The 23,244-nt window shown below is 46.5% G+C and overlaps 1 protein-coding gene across 5 annotated transcripts; it reads left to right on the plus strand.

Annotated features, from left to right (window-relative positions):
- The first annotated feature begins 853 nt into the window (after positions 1–853).
- LOC115470975 (tubulin beta-3 chain) lies at positions 854–19,812 on the plus strand. 5 transcript variants are annotated; one of them, XM_030204627.1, is made up of 6 exons: positions 854–910; positions 14,255–14,363; positions 15,765–15,875; positions 18,523–18,613; position 18,718; positions 19,221–19,812. In XM_030204627.1, the coding sequence occupies exons 1-6, from the start codon at positions 854–856 to the stop codon at positions 19,596–19,598; spliced, it is 747 nt and encodes a 248-aa protein (XP_030060487.1). In that variant the 3' UTR covers positions 19,599–19,812. The 5 variants fall into 5 exon arrangements, with proteins under 5 accessions (XP_030060487.1, XP_030060485.1, XP_030060483.1 ...); XM_030204625.1 differs by having other exon boundaries at positions 18,523–18,782; positions 18,819–19,812; XM_030204623.1 differs by having other exon boundaries at positions 15,672–15,875; positions 18,523–19,812.
- Positions 19,813–23,244: the final 3,432 nt, after the last annotated feature.

Here is a 23,244-nt window from a genome sequence, read left to right on the forward strand (position 1 = left end):
GGGTCAGGTTACTTATTAGTGATAGGAGGAAGTGCAAAAGCAGCATTGTTTGAGGTAAGGGTGAACAGCAGTTCCTAAACTGTGGGTTATGGGAAAGGGAAATAGGACTCCATATTCTGCCTTTCTGAGGTAAAACTACATTTAAAGCTGTTTACAAATATTCAGGTACTTATTTTTGTACCAGGGGCAATGGAGGGTTAAGTGACTTGCCTAGTCACAAGGCGCTGCAGTGGGAATCGAACCCACTTCCCCAGGATCAGAGTCTGCTGCACTAACCACTAGGCTACTCCTCCTCCACTGTTAGGAGGGGAGGTAGTATTAAACTGTAGGCACAAGAAGGGATGGAGGTAGGTTTGGGGCAGGGAACATGTGAAAGGATGTGGGTAGGACTGCAATGAGGAAACAATGGGGAGGAATGGGGTATAGTGCTGGTGGAAGGAATGGGGTAAGATTTGATCAGGAGAACAATGGATGGATGGGAGTAGGACCGGGATAAGAACACTTTTGGGGGGGTGGGGTGATCTGGGGAGAAGTGGGTGGGGGGAGGTAGCAGCGCGCATGCACGGGGAGCGCTCCCGGTAACAGCAGGAGGGGGAGGAGTGGACGCGCCCAGCAGCCGGCACTGGTGCTGATGCTGCAGTGATGCCGCAGTGAGTTCCCGGGGCGCCTCCTGATTGGCCGAAGGAGCAGCCTCTTCCCTGGTGACGTCAGCGGCTGCCGGGCAGTGCGCGAAGCGCCTATAAAAGTCGCGGACCGGGACTCGGAGCTCCTGACCCGCCCGCCCGCCCGCTCCGCTCGTCCGGCTCTTTCCGCCCACAACAGCCAGTCACCAGGCAGGACCCCCGGGGCAAGCATGAGGGAGATCGTGCACATCCAGGCCGGCCAGTGTGGCAACCAGATCGGTGCCAAGGTAGGGAGGGTGGCTTCTGATGGGGGGCTGGGGGGGGGGGGGGGTCAGCGCCTGTCCCTCGCACATCTCGGAATGCAAAGCTCGCTCCCTCCCCATCTCCTTTCTGCAACTGTTTGAGATTAACAAATCAAGCGCATTAAGCTGGAAGCGTTGCTGGTACTGGTGAAAACTTCGGTCCCGGTGTCCTTGACTGAACAGACGTTTAAAACTCCTGCAGCCTAAACCCCAGCTTGTAATTGGCAGGCGGTTCTGCCCCTGTGCTGTGTCTGAGCCCCCTTTGTCCCCGAGGGGATCCCGGTTTTCCTCTGCTGCAGTGCTGGGAATGAGCCACACCCCAAGACTGCAGAGCTGGGAATGAACAAAGGCAAAAGCTTAGTCTAGACCTAGGGAAAGCAGCTGAGCCTAAACTCAGAGGGTGAGGTCTGTGATCTGTGCCTTACAGGAGTGGTTTTGAATTAGGAGCCCAAGGTCACTTCTTCCATTGATAGCTATAAAGAATTTAACATCTATAATCTGCTTTTCCAAAGAATAAATTATGGATTAGATTCTATCAATGGTGCAAAAAACAACCCCCACCTAACTTCAAATATGGTTTATAGAATATGTGTAGCGCCCGGACTTGTGACTAAATTTAGGTGTGACCATTTATGCGACGTAAAACCTAAGTACAGATCGGGAGCGTTCTATAACAACACATGTAATTTCTAGAAATGCCCCTCCCATGGCCACACCCCTTTTGAGATCCACGCATTACAATTTACACGCATCACTTTACAGAACACGCTTAGAAAGTTGCGGGAGTAAATTCTAATTAGTTCCAATAATTGTTTGTTATTGGCCTATTATCGGCACCGATTGGCTTGTTAAACAATGAAGTTGTAAATGCGGTTTGGCCGCACTGCCAGATTTGCTCACACAACCTTAATCACCATATATAGAATCCGGGGGGGAGGGGGGGGAAGGAATTTGTCTTTCCGTGGTCTGAACCTGGGTCACTGTAAATGTTACCTGACTGGCAAGAATGGAGAGTGGCAGACGGCAGGGACAGTTTGGAATCTCATGATCCTTTCACAATCTGTATTCCTCCATAAAATCCTTTCCTTGTTTTGCATATTAAACACCCTCTCCACCTCGAAATACAAAGCAAGTGTGGGTTCAGTTTATCCTGTGGGTTTTCTTCACCTATGAAGGGAGGGTATGGCTGCAACAGATGCCTTGACTCTGAGTGTGTTTCACTGGTACCCATTTTTTATTTCTTTCTCTTACGAGTTTCCACGTGCTGGCAGAATAGACCCCTGATCCATTCAGTCCTTTTCATAAGTCACCGATTGGTATTTAATTTGCAAAATAATAGACTGATTTTTTTTGTTTGTTGGAATCCTTAATTACATATTGCACCAAAGACACAAAGATTTTTTGAAGGGAGTGGTCTTCCACGCCCTGGGGAAAGGGAGGGGACAAAGCCTCAGTGACAAAGACTCAGCTTCATTATCTAGGTCTGGCAGCCCTACACACCCTGGCAGTCTCCTGCGCTCCCTAAGGACCAGAGGGCTGGAGCTGATAGCTGCCTCCTTGTACAGTAGACTGAAAGAAAGGGGCCACTGCTTTTAATTTTATGAAATGGAAATGCTTTGATATTTTTCTCAGCAAAACAGCAAAAGTAGAGGCTGACCGTGTCGGGTCCTTGATATTGATATGAATATTCTGAATAAACTGTTTTTTGAGATTATCTCCCTATTGGTTTGCGCATTTGTCAGCCTCTACTTTTGCTGTTTTGCTTTGACTTTCCGTGGAGGCTCCTCCTGTCTTCTTGGATTTGATATTTTTCTCACCATGAGAAAGGGAATTACGCTGCAATGTAATCAAAGCAAGCCCTGGCTATGCTGGAGACGGAGCAGATCAGTCCTTTTCTCCCATGACATTATCTCCCCAGCAGTGACTATTATATTACAGCCTTCCTGTATGACTTTTGAAATTACTTCCCTTCAGACTCTCTTTTATTACCAGGGGAAGGTGAGATGGGTAAAGCCAAGAGCTGATTCTTAAGAGATTTCTGCACGCTCTCAAGCTGTGACCTTGGGACGGGTCCCCAGAGCTCCTTCTATCAATAAACAGCAGGAAGCTTTCTGACAAACAAAAGTTTTTTTCCAGAAATATGTTACAATGTTTTTACTTTTGGTTTTTAAAAATTCCAGTTTAAACTTTGTACAACCCTTCTCACTTTCAATTTTTGAGGATAGAGGAGACAATACATGCAAATAGTTAATTTTGTTATAACAAAAAAATCTTCCGAGGAGTGTCTCAATCATTGGGAGCCATCATGAAGCCCCTGTCCTTGCTAGGGTGCAATGAGCTTTTATCACAGATCATGTTACTGTCCTCCTGTGCTGGACAGTAGGATGTAGCTTCCTTTCAGAGCTGTTTCCGATCCAAAAACAATGTGGCTTTGAAACAGTTCATTTCTGAAATGAATTTCCTGCTGCTGAGTGCAAAGGTTGGTCACTGAACCTCCTCCTACGCAGTATGAGGGTTGATCACTGAACCCCATGGTGTGAAGGCTGCTCATTGAATTTCCTCCTGCTCAGTGTGAGGGTTTATTACTGAACTTCTTCCTGGTCATTTTTAAGACTGTTCGCTGAACCTCCTCCTGCTCGGTGTGAAGGCTGGTAAATTAACTTCCTCTTGGTCATTGCTAAGGATGATCACTGAACCACCTCCTCCTCAGTTTGAAGGCTCTCCCTTGATGCTCTTGTATCCTCATGGCAATCCAAGACAGACTTGTTCCGGGCAGCCCTTCTTCCAATGCTCCCCATTTCTTCCCCCCCCCCCTAGACTCTCCCCTCCCCTTCTTGACTTGGTCCTCCTTTAATCTTCCCACTGCCCATTCCCTCTCACAAACTCTCTCCTCCCTTCCCCCAAATCTGACTCAACCCGCTTTTCTAACCAATTGCCTTTCTCCACATATCATCCTTCACCTACTCCCCATCCCCCCCTCTCTCTCTGAGGGCTCAGTACCTTGCACCTAGAAGAATGCTCTTGTACACCCCCTTTTGAAAAAGTCTCACCTTGATTCTTCCCTTCCCACAAGCTTTCACCCCATCTCCAACCTTCCTTTCTTCTCCATGGTCTTGAAGAAGCTTGTCCACTGTTAACTTGTCAATCATATTGAGCGTAGTAATCTACTGCACCCTTACCAATCAGGTTTCCGTACACATCACAGCACCAAAACACTTCTACTTGCACTGTTTGACCTACTTTGTGCTTTGATCAATCAACACACTTCTGTCATCTTTGTTTCCCTTGATCTCTCTTCTGCTTTGTGGACCATACTCTCCTTCTTCAATGTCTTCGCTCAATAGACATTTCTGGCACTGTCCTTGAATTGTTCACCAGCTATCTCTCTGATTGGACTTATCAACTCTCCTTTGACCACTCTTCCACCCCCCCTTCTTCCAGGAGTACCCCAAGGCTCTATTCTGTCACCCACACTCTTTAATATTTTCCTGTTAACCCTGCTAACCATCATCCAGGATCACTCTTGCACCCGTTTCTGCTAAGCGGGTGATATTCAAATTCTATAAGAGTTCTAATACCTCTTCTATCCTTCACCTAAATGATTGCTTGTCCAGAGTATCTACCTGGCTAGCAAATAACCTGCTCTATTTTAATACAGCCAAATGTGAATCCATTTTCTTCCCTTGCTTCAGTCATGTGCCATCCCCCCACCCCCTTCACTTAATGGAACCCCTCTTCTTCAATGATTCTTTCGAGATCGTGGATGTTATCTTTGACTCTGGCCTCACATTCAAGCCCCAAATCAACTCTGTTCTCCGCTCCTCTTTCTTTGCACTTCATAGGGTCGGCTCTGTTTGCCCATTTCTTCCTGATGGTCTTATATGCACCAACTTGACATTTCGTCCTTTAGATTGTAAGCTCCTTTGAGCAGGGACCATCCTTCTTTGTTAATTTGTACAGCGCTGCGTAACCCTAGTAGCGCTCTAGAAATGTTAAGTAGAAGTAGTACAAGCACATCATCCCCTACACTCCCCTTCATTGCCTTCATTCCACTGACACCAAGCTCCTGGTTCTCCCTTCCCCTACCCATCTCCACCTGTAAACTACCCATCACTCAGTTTTTCGTTATATTGGGCCCAAACTTTGGAATGACCCTGCCATTGTACATCAGGAATCAACCCTCCCTCCCCATTTTCAAACAAACTCTGAAAACTCACCTCTTCTCTCTTTTCCTCCTGTACACCATGTGATTGTAGATTCCCTTTTCTGTTGCCTGCCTCCTGACATTCCTCTTTCTTCCCCTTTCTCTCTTCTATACTTCACTTTTATTTCTGTTGTTATGTAAACCACTTAGCTCTCCATCGGGCTCATTTTCAAAAAACGTCCAAAAAGTGGCATAAGTCGGACGTTTTTCTCACAAAAATGTCCAAATCAGTATTTTCAAAACCTGTTTTTAGACGTTTTTCTCTGAAGTCTGCCAGAAGTGCATCCAAATCTCAAGGGGGTGTGCCAGGGCCGTGTTCAAGGTGGGACTTTGGCGTTCCTAAGACTTAGACGTTTTTCTGCCATAGTGGAACAAAACAAAACCATCCAGGACTAAAACTTAGATGTTTTGAGCTAGACCTGTTTTTATTACAAATAAGGCACAAAACGTTGGGCCTAAATAGTCAGATGACCACTGGAGGGAATCAGGAATGACCTCCCCTTATTCCCCCAGTGGTCACTAACCCCCTCCCACCCCCCAAAAATGTGATGAAAAATATTACTTACCAACTTCTATGCCAGATGTTATACTCGGGTCCATTAGAACAGCATGCAGGTCCCTGGAGCAGTGGCGTAGACAAGGGCGGGCTCGGGTGGGTCCAGGCCCACCCACTTTGGGCTCAGGCCCACCCAGTAGCAGCACACTTATGATGTGACTGGCAGGGATCCCCAAGCTCCACCAGCTGAAAACTCCCAACAACTGTCCCTCCTGCATACCTTGTAAATAGCAGATCTTCGCCTGCAGTGAGCAGCGACTGATACATACTGCTCACACCAGCCCCACAGCCTTCCCTCTGATGTATTCCCACCTATGTGGAAACAGGAAGTTGCATGAGAGGGAAGGCTGTGGGGCCAACATGAGCAGTGTGTATTAGTTGCTGCTCACTGCCGGTGAAAATCTGCTATTTAAAAGGTATGCGGGGGAGGGGGGATATTTGAGAGACCATATGGCATGCAGTTGAGAAAGGGAGAGACCAAATCACTTGTGGGACAAGGCGGAGTTCTACTGCCCACCCATCTTAGGCCCAGGCCCACCCAAAATTGGGTGTCTGGCTACGCCCCTGCCCTGGAGTAGTCTAGTGTTGGGTGCAGTGCACTGCAGACAGGTGGACCCAGGCCCCTAACTCCCCCTACCTCTTACACTTGTGGAGGAAACCGTGAGCCCTACAAAACTCACCAGAAACCCACTGTACCCTCATATAGGTGCCACCTTCACCTGTAAGGGCTATGGTAGTGGTGTATAGTTGGGGGTAGTGGGTTTTGGGGGGCTCAGCACACAAGGTAAGGGAGCAATGGTGAGATGTGTACCTCGGAACATTTTATAAAGTCCACTGCAGCGCCCCCTAGGGTTTCCTATTGCTTTCCTGGGATGTCAGGGGGACCAGTCTACTAAAAACGCTGGCTCCTCCTACATCCCAATGGCCTGATTTTGTGCATTTTGTACTTGGATGTTTTTCTTTTTTTTTTTTTAATGGACCAACAAAAAAAAATGTCCAAAAAAACAAAAAAGATAGACGTTTTTCTTTTTCAAAAGTGACCTTTTTCCCTATTTAGATTTTGGATTTTTTTTGCAAAACATCCAAAGTCAGACTTAGACGTCATATCAAAAATGCCTCTCCACATATAGGCATTTGCTCCTCTTTCCCTTCTGTATTCTCCTCTTTATTTTTACTTTTATTTAAACCACTTATCTTTCTATGTGAAGGCCTTTTAGCAGTATATCCAAAGTTTGAAAAAAAAAAAGTCTAGTTACTGACCCCCCCCCCCCCCCCCCCCGCTCAATGTGAAGGCTGGTCACTGAACCTCCTCCTGCTATGTGAGGATTGGTCACTGAAGTTCCTCCTGCTCATTATTAAGGCTGGTCTCTGAACCTCCTTCTGCTCAGTGTGAAGATCAGTCCCTGAAACTCCTTCTGCTCAATGAGAGGACCTACCATTGAACCTCCTTCTGGACAGTGTTAGGGATGGTCACTGAACCTCATTCTGCTTAGAGTGAGGCTTGGTCACTTGAGTCTCTCTGTAAGTATGAAGGTTGGTCACTGAAGCTCTTTCTGCTAGGTGTGAAGATCAGTCCCCGAAACTCCTTCTGCTCAATGAGAGGACCTACCATTGAACCTCCTTCTGGACAGTGTTAGGGATGGTCACTGAACCTCATTCTGCTTAGAGTGAGACTTGGTCATTTGAGTCTCCTTGTAAGTATGAAGGTTGGTCACTGAAGCTCTTCCTGCTTGGTGTGACGATCAGTCTCTGAACCTCCTCCACTGCAGTGTTAAGGATGGTCACTAAACTCAGTATGAGGACCTGTTGCTGAACCTCCTCCTGCTGGGTGCAAGGGCTGGTAAGTTCACTCACCCCTGTTTACTTTAGAAGTTCCCACTCAAAACCTTTGCACACGATAGCAGAAATGTCACATCAGGCTGCATTGCGATGCTGGAAATACCTCTGGGAAAGCTACATTTATATCTGCCCAGGAGCAAAGAAAAGGTCACATGAATCATTTCTGATTGAATGGGGAGGAATAAAAAAAGATGAGGGTAAAGCATAAAAGAAGTATCAGGGCTGGGAGAGAAATCCCGATGAAGAGCACCTGACTAGACTTCAGCTACTCAACTAAATGTCATATTGTACATAATTCTCCAGAAATGAAAGATCTTACCAGGTTTTCCAGAAGAGACATAAAGAAGAAAACAAACGATGAGCAAACAGTGCAAGAAAATAATCGCAATGAGCAGACAAGCTGATTTATAGAATGTTTCAAATGGGTTCCAGGCTTGGAAAGAAATGAACACAAATAATAGATTAGGGGTGTACACCAATCTTTCCTAGAGTCTGTGATTACAGTGCCAGTAGTAGACGATTGATCTGCCCTGACTACCTCTGCACCGTCTGCTCATGAAGAACAACGAGGCAGAAGCCCTGGTTGGGGAGGGGAGGGGGGGGGACAGGGATGACATCATTTCCTGCCTGAGGAATGTAGAATGTGTAGAGCTCGTCAAAAATGATCTCTGTGGGAGCTTTGAGGCAGTAGGACCCCCGCAGCATTTCGGTGTATTCCTGTTAACAAAATTGTACAATTGTTGTGCCAGTAATGTATTTATTCATTCATTCATTTCTTTCTTAGGATATATTTACCACCTTTTTCAAGAAATTCAACATATTCTCGCTGTTTCCTGCCTCGGGTGAACGTAGGCAGTAGATAAATAACAGTACATAACCTGCAACTTACAATGTCAATGCGATACGCATTAAAGCATCTTAATACACAGCACAGAGTGGAAGCAAAGGTGGAACCTATGGACAGAGTAACAGGAGTTAGAAAATAAGGGAAGTGACTTGTGGCCCAAATAGGAAAGGGAGAAGGGCCAGGCGGGAACATCTGACTTTTTATAGATCTGCAGTTAAGTCCAAAGGGTACATAAGTATTGCTGTACTGGGACAGACAAACGGTCCATCAAACCCAGCATTCTCTTTCCAACAGTGGCCAATCCAGGTCACAAATAAGTTCAATACATTTTATGCTGCTTATCCCAGAAATAAGCCAATTTCATAATGGTCTATGGACTTTTCCTTTAGGAAGCTGTCCAAACCTTTTTTAAACTCTGCTAAGCTAACTGCCTTTACCACATTCTCTGGCAACAAATTCCAGAGTTTAATCACATGTTGAGTGAAGAAAAAGTTTCCTTAGGAACATTTGCTTTAAAATAATAAAATTTCTCTAGGTCTCAGATACCTGGATGCTATTTCTTATTTTCTCCTCTGATGAGAATTAATATGCCCAATGCTCATTTTAAAGCCAGTGAGTAGGATGGAAATAGGGATTTTAGGGATGCTACCTGGAAAATGATCACATGAAGACTTTTTCCCAGCTCCTCCTCTGCCCTTATTGGTATGATAATGTGCAATACATTCATTAGAAAAATGTTCTCCTCTTGCAATAGGTCAGTACATAAGTACATAAGTGTTGCCATACTGGGACAGACCAAAGGTCAATCAAGCCTGGTATCCTGTTTCCAATAGTGGACAATCCAGGTCACAAGTACCTGGCAAGATCCCAAAACAGTACAATACATTTTATGCTGCTTATTCTAGAAATAAGCAGTGGATTTTCCCCATCCATTTTAATAATAGTCTATGGACTTTTCCTTTAGGAAGGCATCCAAACCTTTTTTAAACCCTACTAAGCTAACCACTTTTACTACATTCTCTGGCAACAAATTCCAGAGTTTAATTACACATTGAGTGAAGAAATATTTTCTCTGATTTGTTTTAAATTTACTATTTTCTAGCATCATTGCATGCCCCCTAGTCCTAATATTTTTGGAAAGAATAAAGAAGTGATTCACATCTACCCACTCCACTCAGTATTTCTGTTTTCTTACTGGGTGTTAAGTGATTCAGCAAGAAATTGAAACAGACATGGAACAACTGCACATTTGGACAGTGTTCAGTTCTAAGAAACCATGCAGTGACCTGCCATGGAAGCACACTATGCTGGCCAGGAGTAAGGAGCCGGTGCTGCCTGAAGAAGACAACCCCAGCCAAGGGGTGAGGTCAGCATCCAGCAGTTTGGATGGTAGTTATGACCATGAAGTAAAACATCTAAATCTGGCCTTGCTAAGGGAAAGACCGCCTTTCTGTGGTTACATCAAAGCGGTTTACATTTTACATACAGGTACTTATTTTGTACCTGGGGCAATTGCACTAGGCTACTCCTCCACTAGCAACATTCCATGTAGAATCTCAAATAGTAGCAACATTCCATGTAGAATCTCAAATAGTAGCAACATTCCATGTAGAATCTTTGAAATAGGGAAAGGGAAATGAGACTTGATTTCTGTGATTACATCAAAGCGGTTTACATATTACATACAGGTGCTTATTTTGTTCCTGGGGCAATGGAGGGTTAAGTGACTTTTCCAGGATCTGAAGGAGCTGCAGTGGGAGTCTTACCCTGTTCCCCTGGTTTTCGGACCACTGCACTAACCATAAGGCTACTCCTCCACTGAAATGTCATTTGTAGCTCTGCTGTTTCTGTTCCTGTTTCCTACTAGAATAGTCTGGATCTTTGGATTATGTTGCCTGTATCTTAATGATAAAGGGGATGGAACTCCTTCCATATGAGGAAAAGCTAAAGAGGTTAGGGCTCTTCGGCTTGAAAAAGAGATGGCTGAGAGGGGGATATGCTTGAGGTCTACAAAATCTTGAGTGGTGTAGAATGGGTAACAATTGAATCAATTTTTCATTCTTTCAAAATGTACAAAGACCAGAGGACACTGAATGAAATTATGTGAAAATACTTAGAAAACAAATAGGAGGAAATATTTTTTTCACTCAAAGAATAGTTAAGCTCTGCAACTCATTGTTGGAGAATGTGGCAATGGCAGTTATCATATCTGGCTTTAAAAAGGTTTGGACAAGCTCCTGGAAGAAAAATCCATAGTCTGTTATTGGACATGGGGAAGCCACTGCTTACCCTGGGACTGGTAGCAAGGAATGTTGCTACTAATTGGGTTTCTACCAACTACTTGTGACCTGGATTGGCCACTGTTAGAAGCAGGATGCTGGGTTGGATGGACCATTGGTCTGACCCAGTATGGCTGTTCTTATGTTCTTATAATGTGCCTCCATGTCCCAGAATAGTTATGAGGACTCCAGTTTCCATATTCCTGTCTAATCTGCACTTTCAAGGATTACGGCTAGGGGCATGCTTCCAGTTTTGTTATCAAATGATACTTTGGCCTTTGCCCTGCTCCGCTGAACACAGATCGATTTCATAAAATAATTGAACCAGTGTTCTGGGAATCATTTGTGAAAAGATTTCCACTTCCTGTACTATACATGTAACTTGAAATTTTTCATTATGTGTTTTATTGCTTTATCCATATTGATCTTATGCAGGACTGTAAACACCTATGGCACATTACCAGACTAAAAATTTATACAGTAATTCTTGATATCCATAAGGAGCAAAAGCAGTCTGTACAGTTAGTGTGTTTCAGCACCATGGCCAGCTCCCTCTGAATCATTTACTCTCTTCTCCCTCCCCCCCCCCCCCCCCCCCTTATTCACAGGTAATTAACCAGCCAGACATGGGCACTGACCAGTTAAATAGCATATTGGCACCTAACCATGGATATTTAGTGGGAGATAACGGTTATCTCCCGCTAAATATCCACAGTTAGATACTAACCAGCTATATTATGCGACATAGCCAGTTAGGCGTGGATATTCAGTGCTTAACCAGGTTAAAATAGGCAGCATAAATAACAGGCCTACCTTTAACTGCTAAAACTTTAACTGGTTATTGCTGAATATCAGGATTATAAACAAACTGACTAGCCAGGGGGGTGAGTACCAAAGTGGTCAGCTGGATAAAAAATTGATTGACTGACAGACAGTAAATGACATTCATTTAGAAGAAAGAAAGGTGGGTATTGGAGCACCTCAAGGGTCAGTCGTAGGGCTGATTCTGCTCAACATTTCATAAGCAATATCGCTAAGGGTTAGAAGAGAAACTTTGCTTTTTGTTGATGACATGAAGATCTGCAACAGGATTGGACACCCTGGAAGGAGCAGGCAAAATGCAGAGTGACTAACAAAAACTAGAAGACTGATTTAATACTTAGAAGCTAATCTTTCATCTGCAAAAGAAAAGAATAATGCTTTCGGAGAGCAAAAACCCAAAGGAGCTTCATGTGAAGGCTGAAGATCACAGACCAGAAGAGAGACCTTGAGGTGATAGTATCTGAGGATCTTAAAGCAGTGAAACAACGTAAATCCAGAAGAATGCTGAGTTGCATAGAGAAGGGCAAAACCAGCAGAAAGAAGGAGATTATAGTGCCCCTATGCAGGGTGCTGGGGAGGCCTCACTTGGAGTACTGGGTTCAGTTTTGGAGGCCGTAGCTCACTATGGACATAAAGAAGCTGGAGTTCATACAAAGGTATGTGACCAAAATAATGGAAGACATGAGAAGAGCCTGGAGGTCCTAACTATGTAACCCTAGGGAAGAGGAGGGACAGAGGGGAGAGATGCTGACCTTCACATAAATACATAAGTATTGCCACACTGGTACAGACCAAAGATCCAGCAAGCCCAGCATCCTGTTTCCAACAGTGGCCAATCCAGGTCACAAGTACCTGGCAAGATCCCGAAAAAGTACAAAACATTTTATGCTGCTTATCCCAGAAATAGCAGTGGATTTTCCCCAAGTCCATTTAATAATGGTCTATGGACTTTTCCTATAGGAAGCCGTCCAAACCCCTTTAAGCCTTTAAAGCCCTGAAAGGAATTCTTAAACAGCTGAGCCTTTCTCAAATGAGAAGCTCTAAAACTATAGGACATGGTATGAATCTATGTGGAGGTACAGTCAAAATCTCAGAAAATATTTTTTCATGGGAAAGGTGGTGGATGTCTGGAATGCCATCCCCAAAAAAGGGGTGGAAGCGAAAAGAGTGCAGGAACTCAAACAGAAGTGGATCCCTAAAGGGCAAGAAGATTTAAGAGAAGCAGAGAGCACTTCACCACATCTAAGAAATAATGGGAAAATAAGCTGCGCTGTGCGGCAGGCAGGGCCGCCAAGAGACTAGGCTGGGCTTGGGGCAAGGCCGCCCGCCTCCGCCCCCTGCCACTGTCGCTCCCCCCGCTGCTGCAGTCCACGGTCTCACCTGCCTGCCTCCACGGCTCCGGGCCCCCTGCATTCAAGGCGGCAGTCGCAGATCGTCTCTCTTCTGGCCTTCCCTCCCTCTGTTCCGCCCTCGTCTGATGTAACTTCCGGTTTCCACGAGGGCAGGACACAAGGAGGGAAGGGCCGAAGAGAGGCGATCTGTGACTGTCGCTTCGAATGCAGGGGGCCCAGAGCCGAGGAGGCAGACAGGTGAGACCGGGAACTGCAGTGCCAGCGGCCTAACCCTGGCGCCGGGCTCCCCTTGGAGGCCCGGGCCTGGGGAATTTGGTCCCCCTCTTGGCAGCCCTGGTGGCAGGTACAACCCCAACAACTTTCTTGGGCAGATTACATGGCCATGTTGGTCTTTCTCTGCCACCATGTACTGTATTACTGTGTTATGCATTTCATTAACAAAATCTTGAAACCAGACTGGTTGGACAAATCTCCAGGAATAAGGTTTTATGTCCTAAACCTGTGTTCTGGATCCTTCAGTACCATACACACTAAGATATGAAGATGAGGATCAGTCACCTCTGTGTGATCATAGGTGTTGCTACAGGGGTGATAGGGGAGCACATGCAACCCCCCCCCCCCCAAATGTCTTGCTATCCCTTTATCACCCCAGCTGGGCTTCTCTACCCCTTGTGTGAGTCAAACAGGAAATGTTCCCCTCTTCCTCACACACAATTCAAACTGCACACAAGGCCAGCCTATCTATGAGGCACAACTAGGCAGTTGCCTATGGCAGCAGTTTCTACGGAGGCAGCAAAAAAAGCAGCTTCAGTCAAAGCAAAAATGTTGACCAACACTGAAAACTCATTTCTTTAACGTAACCTGGTGGCAGGTCCACCCTGCAGTCGATTTAAACACCCAATTCTGCTATTTTGGACTCAGACGGAGCCACTTGTAGGTTTTGGTTTGAGTAAGATTTTAACTTTTTTTTTTTTGTATTTCTGCAACTTACAATAATTATTTAATGGGTAAAGAATATGGATTTTTCCTGCTGTGGCACGGGTGACTTGAGAAAGGCGAGGCAGGAAACTTTAGCCCTAGGTGTCACCTTTATGCTGTGGTATCCTTGTAAATGCAGAATAAAGATATTTAGGTATTAGATAACATGTTTTTTTGTCGCAGAATAAATCTTCGCTTCTTTTTAGATTTTAAGAAGCTTCCACCAGGTCAAGTCTCCCAGCCTTCTTCAGCTGTTTCATCAGTGTTTATAATGCTGTCGTATCCCATTATGTTATCAGGCCAATGCTTATCAGGATCGCCATTCACTGTGTGCATGACAGGCAGAGTCACAGAAGGGACGTATCTGACTGAAACAATCATTATCCATACTTTGTAGATTCATAGTTGCATTGTGTCAACTTGTGCACTTTTTTTTCAATGTTTCCTCTCAGTTCTGGGAAGTGATCAGTGATGAACACGGGATTGACCCCAGTGGAAACTACGTGGGAGATTCTGATCTACAACTGGAAAGGATCAGTGTATATTACAATGAAGCCTCCTGTAAGTACCAGCTGTTTATACTACTACAGTGATCCTGTACCAGCCTAGGGGCCACCCCTGGTCCTGTCTGACCCAGGAGCCTTTGTCCTCCAAAGGTCACATGACCTCCCCCAGGGCTGACCCTGCTATTAGGTGAACTAGGCATCTGCCTATGGTGGCAGTGTGGCTCTAACAAATGTGAGAGCCTTTATCCTGTTGTTGCTGCTGCCCCCCCCCCCCCCCCCCCCACATATTCTCCTGCCACAGCCCTGGCTCTATAAGTATAAGCCTGTACTGAAGCACTGCCATGTCCTCCCCCCCCCCCTCCACCACCACCACTGATAGAAAGTCTGCCTTGGAAGGGTGCAGGACAAGGCAGTGCCTCAGTATTTAGAGGGCCTGCACAGCACTTATTTTTCTTTACAGGGCAGCACAGGATATAGGAGGTCAACAGCGGCCCGGAAGCAGGGAGGAAAAGGGAGATGAGATGCTGGGCAACTTGGGGGGGTGGGATAGAGAGGGGAAGGGAAGATGCTGGCTATGAAGAGGAGAGATAGAGGGGAAGGGGAGATGAGATGCTAGGCAACTGGGGAGGGGGGATAGAGAGGGGAAGGGGAGATGCTGGCTATGAAGAGGAGGGATAGAGGGGAAGGGGATATGATATGCTGGGCAACTGGGGAGGGGGGATAGAGAGGGGAAGGGGAGATGCTGGCTATGAAGAGGGGGATAGAGGGGAAGGGGAGATGAGATGCTGGGCAACTGGGGAGGGGGGATAGAGAGGGGAAGGGGAGATGCTGGCTATGAAGAGGGGGATAGAGGGGAAGGGGAGATGAGATGCTGGGCAACTGGGTGGGGAGGATAGAGAGGGGAAGGGGAGATGCTGGCCATCTTGGGGGAGGAAGGACAAATGCTGATGAATGGAGGAGGGGAGTAAAGAGGGGAAGGTCAGATAGTGGCCAAGGGGGAGACGTAGAAAGGGGAAGGGCAGATGCTGGCCATGAGAAGGAGGGAAATAGAGAGGGGAAGGGCAGGAGCTTACCAAAAATGGGGGGAATGTAGGGAGAGAAGGGGAGATGCTGAGCCATAGGGGAGGGGGTGATAGAATCTTGAGCCACCCCTGGGTGGGCGTATGGTTGAAGGTTTGCCTAAGGCATCCAATAACCTTGTACCAGCCCTGACCTTCTCATAGCTGGTATCCCTCGTGTTTTCTTTCTCAATCCTATTTGTCTCATCAAGTGGTGCTTCACTTGCTCCACCGTTTCTTGCCTGTCAAGGAGGGAGTAAACGAGTGAGGAATCCTCTTAGTGTCTGAGCTCTCTCGGAGGAGAGGGGAGCCGGAGTTGTGGGCAGTTGGGATGAGGCTTGCTCAGGCGGGTTTTTACATGCTGTACTTTCACTGGGGAAATCTGTGTTTTTCTTCAGCTTACAAGTATGTGCCTCGTGCAATCCTAGTGGACTTGGAGCCAGGAACTATGGACAGTGTCCGTTCAGGGGCCTTCGGACACCTCTTCAGACCAGACAACTTCATCTTTGGTAAATAGAAGCAGCAAGTCATCTCTTCTGTCCATGTCCATCCTCTTATCATTTACCCCCAAATTCTAGATATGGCTAGGGTTACCATATGTCTGGATTTACCCGGACATGCCCTCTTTTTGAGGACATGTCCGGGCAACCGGGCGGGTTTTGCCAATCTGCCCGTTTGTCTGGATTTCTGGACAAACGGGCAGGCTCCCCTTACTACTGCCCTGATGGTCTAGTGACCTCTTCCGCCTTCAGGGCAGGAAAGAGCCCTCTCTTTCCTGCCCGGAGCACTGCCCTGCATGCATCCTTAGCACGCAATTGGAAAGGAACCCTGACCATGGAGGGGCAGTGGCGTTTACTAAAAATGTGCGTAATATTATAGAATTCAGGGGATCTGCGCGTAACATATGCACCAGGATTGACGCCAGGTTTCAGCTGGTATAAGTCCAGGCGCAGATCCAGCACCTAACTCAGAGCACAGTGTATAAAATAGCGCTCAGCATGCATTTTTATTAGCGCACAAATTTTTACACCGTTTAATGAATCTAGTTCTTAGTCTCCAGACCTTGTTCTCATTCTGTGGGTCAAATGGGTGGAAACAAGATTTTAGCCTAACATTAGATCCAACTTTACACTTAGCCAGATCATTCCACTATACTAAGTTCAAAACAATGAAAAAATACATATATGAACGTGGGAGCGTGTTTCTGCATCTATTAGGGCTGGACCGAACATTCATATTCGACTCGGCCCCAAATACATTATTCATTTTCAGCCCAATAGTGATTTAAATTCAAATACGAATAATCCGGGCTCTATTGTCCTAAATTCTACTGAAATAAACACTTGATCTCTGATTTCACTTTGCTTCTTTTATTATTTATGTTAAAGCTCGATGACCATTATTCGTATTTAGCCAATTATATTTTTCATTATTCGTATTCGGCCAAATAGTAAAATATGTTATTCGGTACAGCTCTCGTATCTATCTATCTAGATACAGCCCCATTTTAGAAAGGACATAGAAGGCAGAATTGTGACATTCAGGCGAGGACGTCTCTAGTTTCAGTAATATTTCAGAACCGAATCTGCTGACTTAGAGGCTGTTCTAAAACACAGAGAAATGGATGATTATGCGTCGAGTGCGGACAGTAAAAACTTCCATTTTAGAAAAATAAATGTATAGAAGATTTGCTTAACTGGTTATCTTTGTAGTCTTGAAACATAGCCGGTTATTATCCCACCGCTGTCACAGTGACCGGTTTGCTTGCCAATTTGGCATTTGGGGAGAGGAGTACATAAGTACATAAGTGTTGCCATACTGGAACAGACCGAAGGTCCATCAAGCCCAGTATCCTGTTTCTAACAGTGGCCAATCCAGGTCACAAGTACCTGGCAAGATCCCAAAACAGTACATTTTATGCTGTGTATCCTAGAATATGCAGTGGATTTTTCCATTTTAATAATTGTTTATGGACTTTTCTTTTAGGAAGCTATACAAACCTTTTTTTAAACCCCGCTAAGCTAACTGCTTTTACCACATTCTCTGGCACTGAATTCCAGAGGAACAAAAGCATTGGGGGATTAAGTGGGAAATCCCTCTAATCCCTCCCGTGCAGTGCTGTTGAATAGCAGCTGTTTACCAAATCCTAAACTTGCTTGAAAGCAGGTGTAACTCCCAAGGTCATACACGTTTAGTCTGCTTCTGAAATGGAGAACAAATATCTATTAACTTGCCACGCCACTGTCCCACCCAGACCACACCTTCTTGCCATTTGCACGCACGGGGGTTTGAGACATGCATATCACGGTTTTGTAAAGTGGGGACTTAAGACGTTTATGTAAGATAAACATCTAAGTGCTGGATGATACACATTTAAAACATAACTAGTGCTAGCCAAATGAAAGCCAAAATGTTTTAAATACTTTTTCAAAATTTCTTTCACAAGTATTTGAGAAATGTAATTTATGAAGGCAAGAACAGCAGCGAGAGCTGCTCTTCTGACACTGCTCTAGTGTTTCAAGACCATTCTTTGGGCCTGGTGATACTCACCCAGCAGTCTGGAATTTAGTTTGGTTAGATTCGATATATTGCCTGTCCTTGCATATCAAGGTGCTATATCAAATCTTTTGGTTGCTTTCTACCAGTACAGGTTGCAGAAGCCCATTATCAGGAGGAGCACACCATGTAAAGCATTGAGGGGGTGCAGAATCTCTTTATCAGAAGGAGCAGACCATATAAAGTGCTGACGGGGGTGTAGAATTCCTTTATCAGGAGGAGCGCACCATATAAAGTGCTGAGGGGGGTGTAGAATCCCTTTTCAGAAGTAGCGCACCATTTAAAGTGCTGAGGGGAGTATGGAATCCCTTTATCTCAATGATCGTGCCATATAAAATGCTGAGGGGGGTGTAGAATTCCTTTATCAGAAGGAGCACACCATATAAAGCATTGAAGGGGTGCAGAATCCCTTTATCTGAAGGAGCGCACCATATAACGTGCTGAGGGGGTGTAGAATCCCTTTAGCAGAACAGGCACACCATATAAAGTATTGGGGGGGGGGGAGAAGGTTTATGATATGATTAGTTCCCTTTCACCCTGCCTCATTGCATAGATGATGGAGGCTGTAAGGACACGTTTCACTTTTCTTCTCCTTTTCAGGTCAGAGTGGTGCTGGCAACAACTGGGCCAAAGGTCATTATACAGAGGGCGCTGAGCTGGTGGACTCGGTCCTGGATGTAGTGAGAAAGGAGTGTGAGAACTGTGATTGCCTACAGGGCTTTCAGCTCACTCATTCTCTGGGTGGGGGCACTGGCTCTGGCATGGGCACCCTCCTTATTAGCAAGGTGCGAGAAGAGTACCCTGATCGCATCATGAACACTTTCAGCGTGGTGCCTTCTCCCAAAGTCTCTGACACCGTGGTGGAACCCTACAATGCAACTTTATCCATCCACCAGCTGGTTGAGAATACAGACGAGACCTACTGCATCGACAATGAAGCTTTGTACGATATCTGCTTCAGAACCCTTAAACTGGCCACTCCCACCTACGGAGATCTCAACCATCTTGTCTCTGCCACAATGAGTGGGGTCACCACCTCCTTGAGATTCCCCGGCCAATTGAACGCAGACTTGAGGAAACTTGCAGTCAACATGGTGCCCTTCCCCCGCCTTCATTTCTTTATGCCTGGCTTTGCCCCTCTCACTGCCCGTGGCAGTCAACAGTACCGAGCCTTAACTGTGCCAGAACTCACCCAGCAGATGTTTGATGCCAAGAATATGATGGCTGCCTGCGACCCACGTCATGGCCGCTACCTGACAGTAGCCACCGTCTTCCGCGGCCGAATGTCCATGAAGGAGGTAGATGAGCAGATGTTGGCCATCCAGAGTAAGAACAGCAGCTACTTTGTGGAATGGATCCCCAACAACGTCAAGGTGGCAGTGTGCGATATCCCACCCAGAGGCCTCAAGATGTCTTCTACCTTCATTGGCAACAGCACAGCCATCCAAGAATTATTCAAGCGCATTTCAGAGCAGTTTACTGCCATGTTTCGTCGCAAGGCCTTCCTGCATTGGTACACAGGTGAGGGTATGGACGAGATGGAGTTCACTGAAGCTGAGAGCAACATGAATGACCTGGTGTCCGAATACCAGCAATACCAAGATGCCACTGCTGAGGAGGAAGGAGAGATGTATGAGGATGAGGATGAGGAATCAGAGATTCAAGGTGGAAAGTAAAGGATTGAGGGGTGATGGGCGGCAGGTCCCTGGAAAGGTTCAGCGTCTTCTTCATCTTTCTTCAGTTCCACCTGCACTCTGCAGTCTCAGAGCCGGGGGACCTGCTTCTCACGGCCCCTGATCAAGGCTTCCAAACCTTCCAAGTGTTCCTTCCCATATTCATCTTCGCCTAATTTTGTGCCGTCCCCAACTCAGCTGCACCTGATTTTGACAATTTCAGCTGGTTGAGATTTTTATTTTTTACTAGTTTGTCAATTTTTATTTTTTTTGTAATAGTTAATAAAGTTCTTGCTGTCTAGTGTCTGCTGTGTATTTATTGAGATTTATGCTCAATAGCACAGAAGCCTGTTGAAATTCCCACTTTGCGGACAGATGTCGGGACCTCTGTTGAGCTGTGCTGCTAGAACCCTCTGCACTTTTGTTTCAGGAGAGGGGGAAAATGCCATATTCCACATTAGTTTCAAGGGATGAAATTCTCACATGCAGGGTGAATCTCAAGTTACACTTTATGACTTTTCATAATCTGTTTACAAACACTGAGATTTTCACAGAAAGACACAAACTTATAAAAATGTTAATACTCCAGTCCTCATCCCGAGGATGACCTACGCATGGCACCAGCTTACTGACAGGGGTGTAGCCAGACACCCAATTTTGGGTGGGCCTGGGCCCAAGATGGGTGGGCAGAAGAACCCCACTCCATTCCACATGTGATAAAGAGGCATATTTTCAAAGCACTTTGGGAGGCTAAGTTCCATAGGTTTCTATGGAACTTTGGGAGGCTAAGTGCTTTGAAAATGAGCCCCTTGGTCTCTCCTTCTCTCATCTGCATGCCATATGGTCTCTCAAACATCCTCCCTCTCCCGTTTACCTCTTAAATAGCAGATATTCACCAGCAGCAAGCAGCAACTAACACACACTTAATGTTGGCCCCACAGCCTTCCCACTGATGCAAATTCCTGTTTCCGCATAGGCAGGGATACCTCAGAGGGAAGGCTGTGGGGCCGGTGTGAGTAGTATGTATCAGTCGCTGCAAGCGAAGATCTGCTATTTACAAGGTATGCAGGAGGGACAGTTGTTGGCAGTTTTCAGCTGGTGGGGCTTGGGAATCCCTGCCAGGCACATCATAGGTGTGTTGCTACTGGTGTGCCTTGGCTATGCCACTGCTGGGATAGGGACCCTTACCACAGCCATTTGCTGCTTTCTTTCCACATCCATGTTACAGACAGACTAAACTTTGCTTTCCAAGTGAAAAACGGGCTAGGCTGAACTGGCATGTCATCCACCCCCAAAACTGGCACATGGTTAAATGCCAGGCTGTGGATGCTCAGAACCTCACTCCTGGGATCAAGCCATGAATGATGTATAGTTAGTGCAGAGCCGTAGCGAGGGGAGCTGACACCCCCCCCTAGGTGCAGCACGGCGCACCCTCCTCCCGCTGGAGTGCACCCCCCCCCCCCGGAGCACATACCTGCGGCGAGGGACGGGCGGGAGGGCCGATCTGCCCCGACTGCACGTTGCTGGGGTGTGTCGGCTCCGTGCTGGTACACTGCACTCTCTGGAAGTAACCTGTTCCGGGGCAGAGAGGGCAGTGCACCAGCGCGGAGCCGACACCCCCCAGCGGCGTGCACCCGGGGCGGACCGCCCCCCCCCCTCCTACGCCACTGAGTTAGTGTGATTAGTCCTTTATAGCCCCTGCTTTTACACACAGAATACATTATTGGGTTTCTAAAAAGTCCTTCAAGAGTTGGGTTTATGTGGTAGTAACGTCCTAAAAAGCATGAAAAGTTTTGCTAAGACAGGACAATGAGCTTATAAGGTTTACCGAAATATCTTACATAATGTGACAGTTTCAGGCCTCTGACTCAATGACAGTCATGGCAACTGAAAGAAAATGAAAGGCTGAGTCATTGACCAAGGTCAGACAAGATTCTTGCTCACTGATGTGAAGTTAATCATCTCTCTCTCTCTCTCCTGCCCCGTTCATTTATCCAATCCCTCTCCCTCTCCCATTTCATAATCCTACCTACAACCTTTTCCATCCATCCCTGTCTCTCCTGCTACCAGCCCATAATGTGACTTAACTTTGCAAGAGCTTTTTGGTACATTCAGGACTGGAAAGGTGGAAGGCACGAGTAAACCCTGTAATTTGGGGAACTCGGACTTTCCTTTCTCATTTTAACCAGAGCAGAGAATGTTCTTCAGAATCTCAGCATTGGAACTGTACACATGTAGCTTCCAACTGCATCTTCCCTGTGGGTTTTTGTTGTTGTTGGATTAATTTTATTTTGAGATGTTAGTTACATTTCTGCTCTTGAACATTGATAATACCCCAAACAGCTGAAAGGATAATACTCAGTGCTTTCTTTGTGCCAGTATGCGCCGGTTTTTCCCCTTCCGCACTCATCTCCCGTGGCCGCACCACGGGCACAGCATTGCGAGCAGTAGCAGGCGCAGGGCTGGAGTGCTAGGACACACGCTATTGTCTCTGCTGATCCCCTGCCCCGGAACAGGAAGCTGATGTCAGAAGGACAGGGGATCGGCAGTGTTGCCTCGTGCCTTTTTCTTCTTCATTTTCCCGCCGCCGCTGCTGCTGTTGGAGTTGCTGGATGGGAGGAGAGGGGGCAAGGGGAGAAATACTGGATGAAGAGAGAAAGGGCAAGTAGAAAGATGTTGAATGGAGAGAGAGGGCAAGGGGAGAAATGTTGGATGGGGAAAGAGGGGACAAAGGGAAAAAATACTGGATGGGGGAGCGGGGGAAAAGGAAGAAATGCTGATGGGGAGAGAGGGCAAGGGGAGAAATGTTGGATGGGGAAAGAGGGGACAAAGGGAAAAAATACTGGATGGGGGAGAGGGGGAAAAGGAAGAAATGCTGATGGGGAGAGAGGGCAAGGGGAGAAATGTTGAATGGGGAAAGAGGGGACAAAGGGAAAAAATACTGGATGGGGGAGCGGGGGAAAAGGAAGAAATGCTGATGGGGAGAGAGGGCAAGGGGAGAAATGTTGGATGGGGAAAGAGGGGACAAAGGGAAAAAATACTGGATGGGGGAGAGGGGGAAAAGGAAGAAATGCTGATGGGGAGAGAGGGCAAGGGGAGAAATGTTGAATGGGGAAAGAGGGGACAAAGGGAAAAAATACTGGATGGGGGAGCGGGGGAAAAGGAAGAAATGCTGATGGGGAGAGAGGGCAAGGGGAGAAATGTTGGATGGGGAAAGAGGGGACAAAGGGAAAAAATACTGGATGGGGGAGAGGGGGAAAAGGAAGAAATGCTGATGGGGATAGAGGGCAAGGGGAGAAATGTTGGATGGGGAAAGAGGGGACAAAGGGAAAAAATACTGGATGGGGGAGCGGGGGAAAAGGAAGAAATGCTGATGGGGAGAGAGGGCAAGGGGAGAAATGTTGATGGGGAAAGAGGGGACAAAGGGAAAAAATACTGGATGGGGGAGAGGGGGAAAAGGAAGAAATGCTGATGGGGAGAGAGGGCAAGGGGAGAAATGTTGGATGGGGAAAGAGGGGACAAAGGGAAAAAATACTGGATGGGGGAGAGGGGGAAAAGGAAGAAATGCTGATGGGGAGAGAGGGCAAGGGGAGAAATGTTGGATGGGGAAAGAGGGGACAAAGGGAAGAAATACTGGATAGGGGAGAGG

The sequence above is a fragment of the Microcaecilia unicolor genome, chromosome 5 (assembly GCF_901765095.1).
Source record: "Microcaecilia unicolor chromosome 5, aMicUni1.1, whole genome shotgun sequence".
NCBI lineage: Eukaryota > Metazoa > Chordata > Amphibia > Gymnophiona > Siphonopidae > Microcaecilia > Microcaecilia unicolor.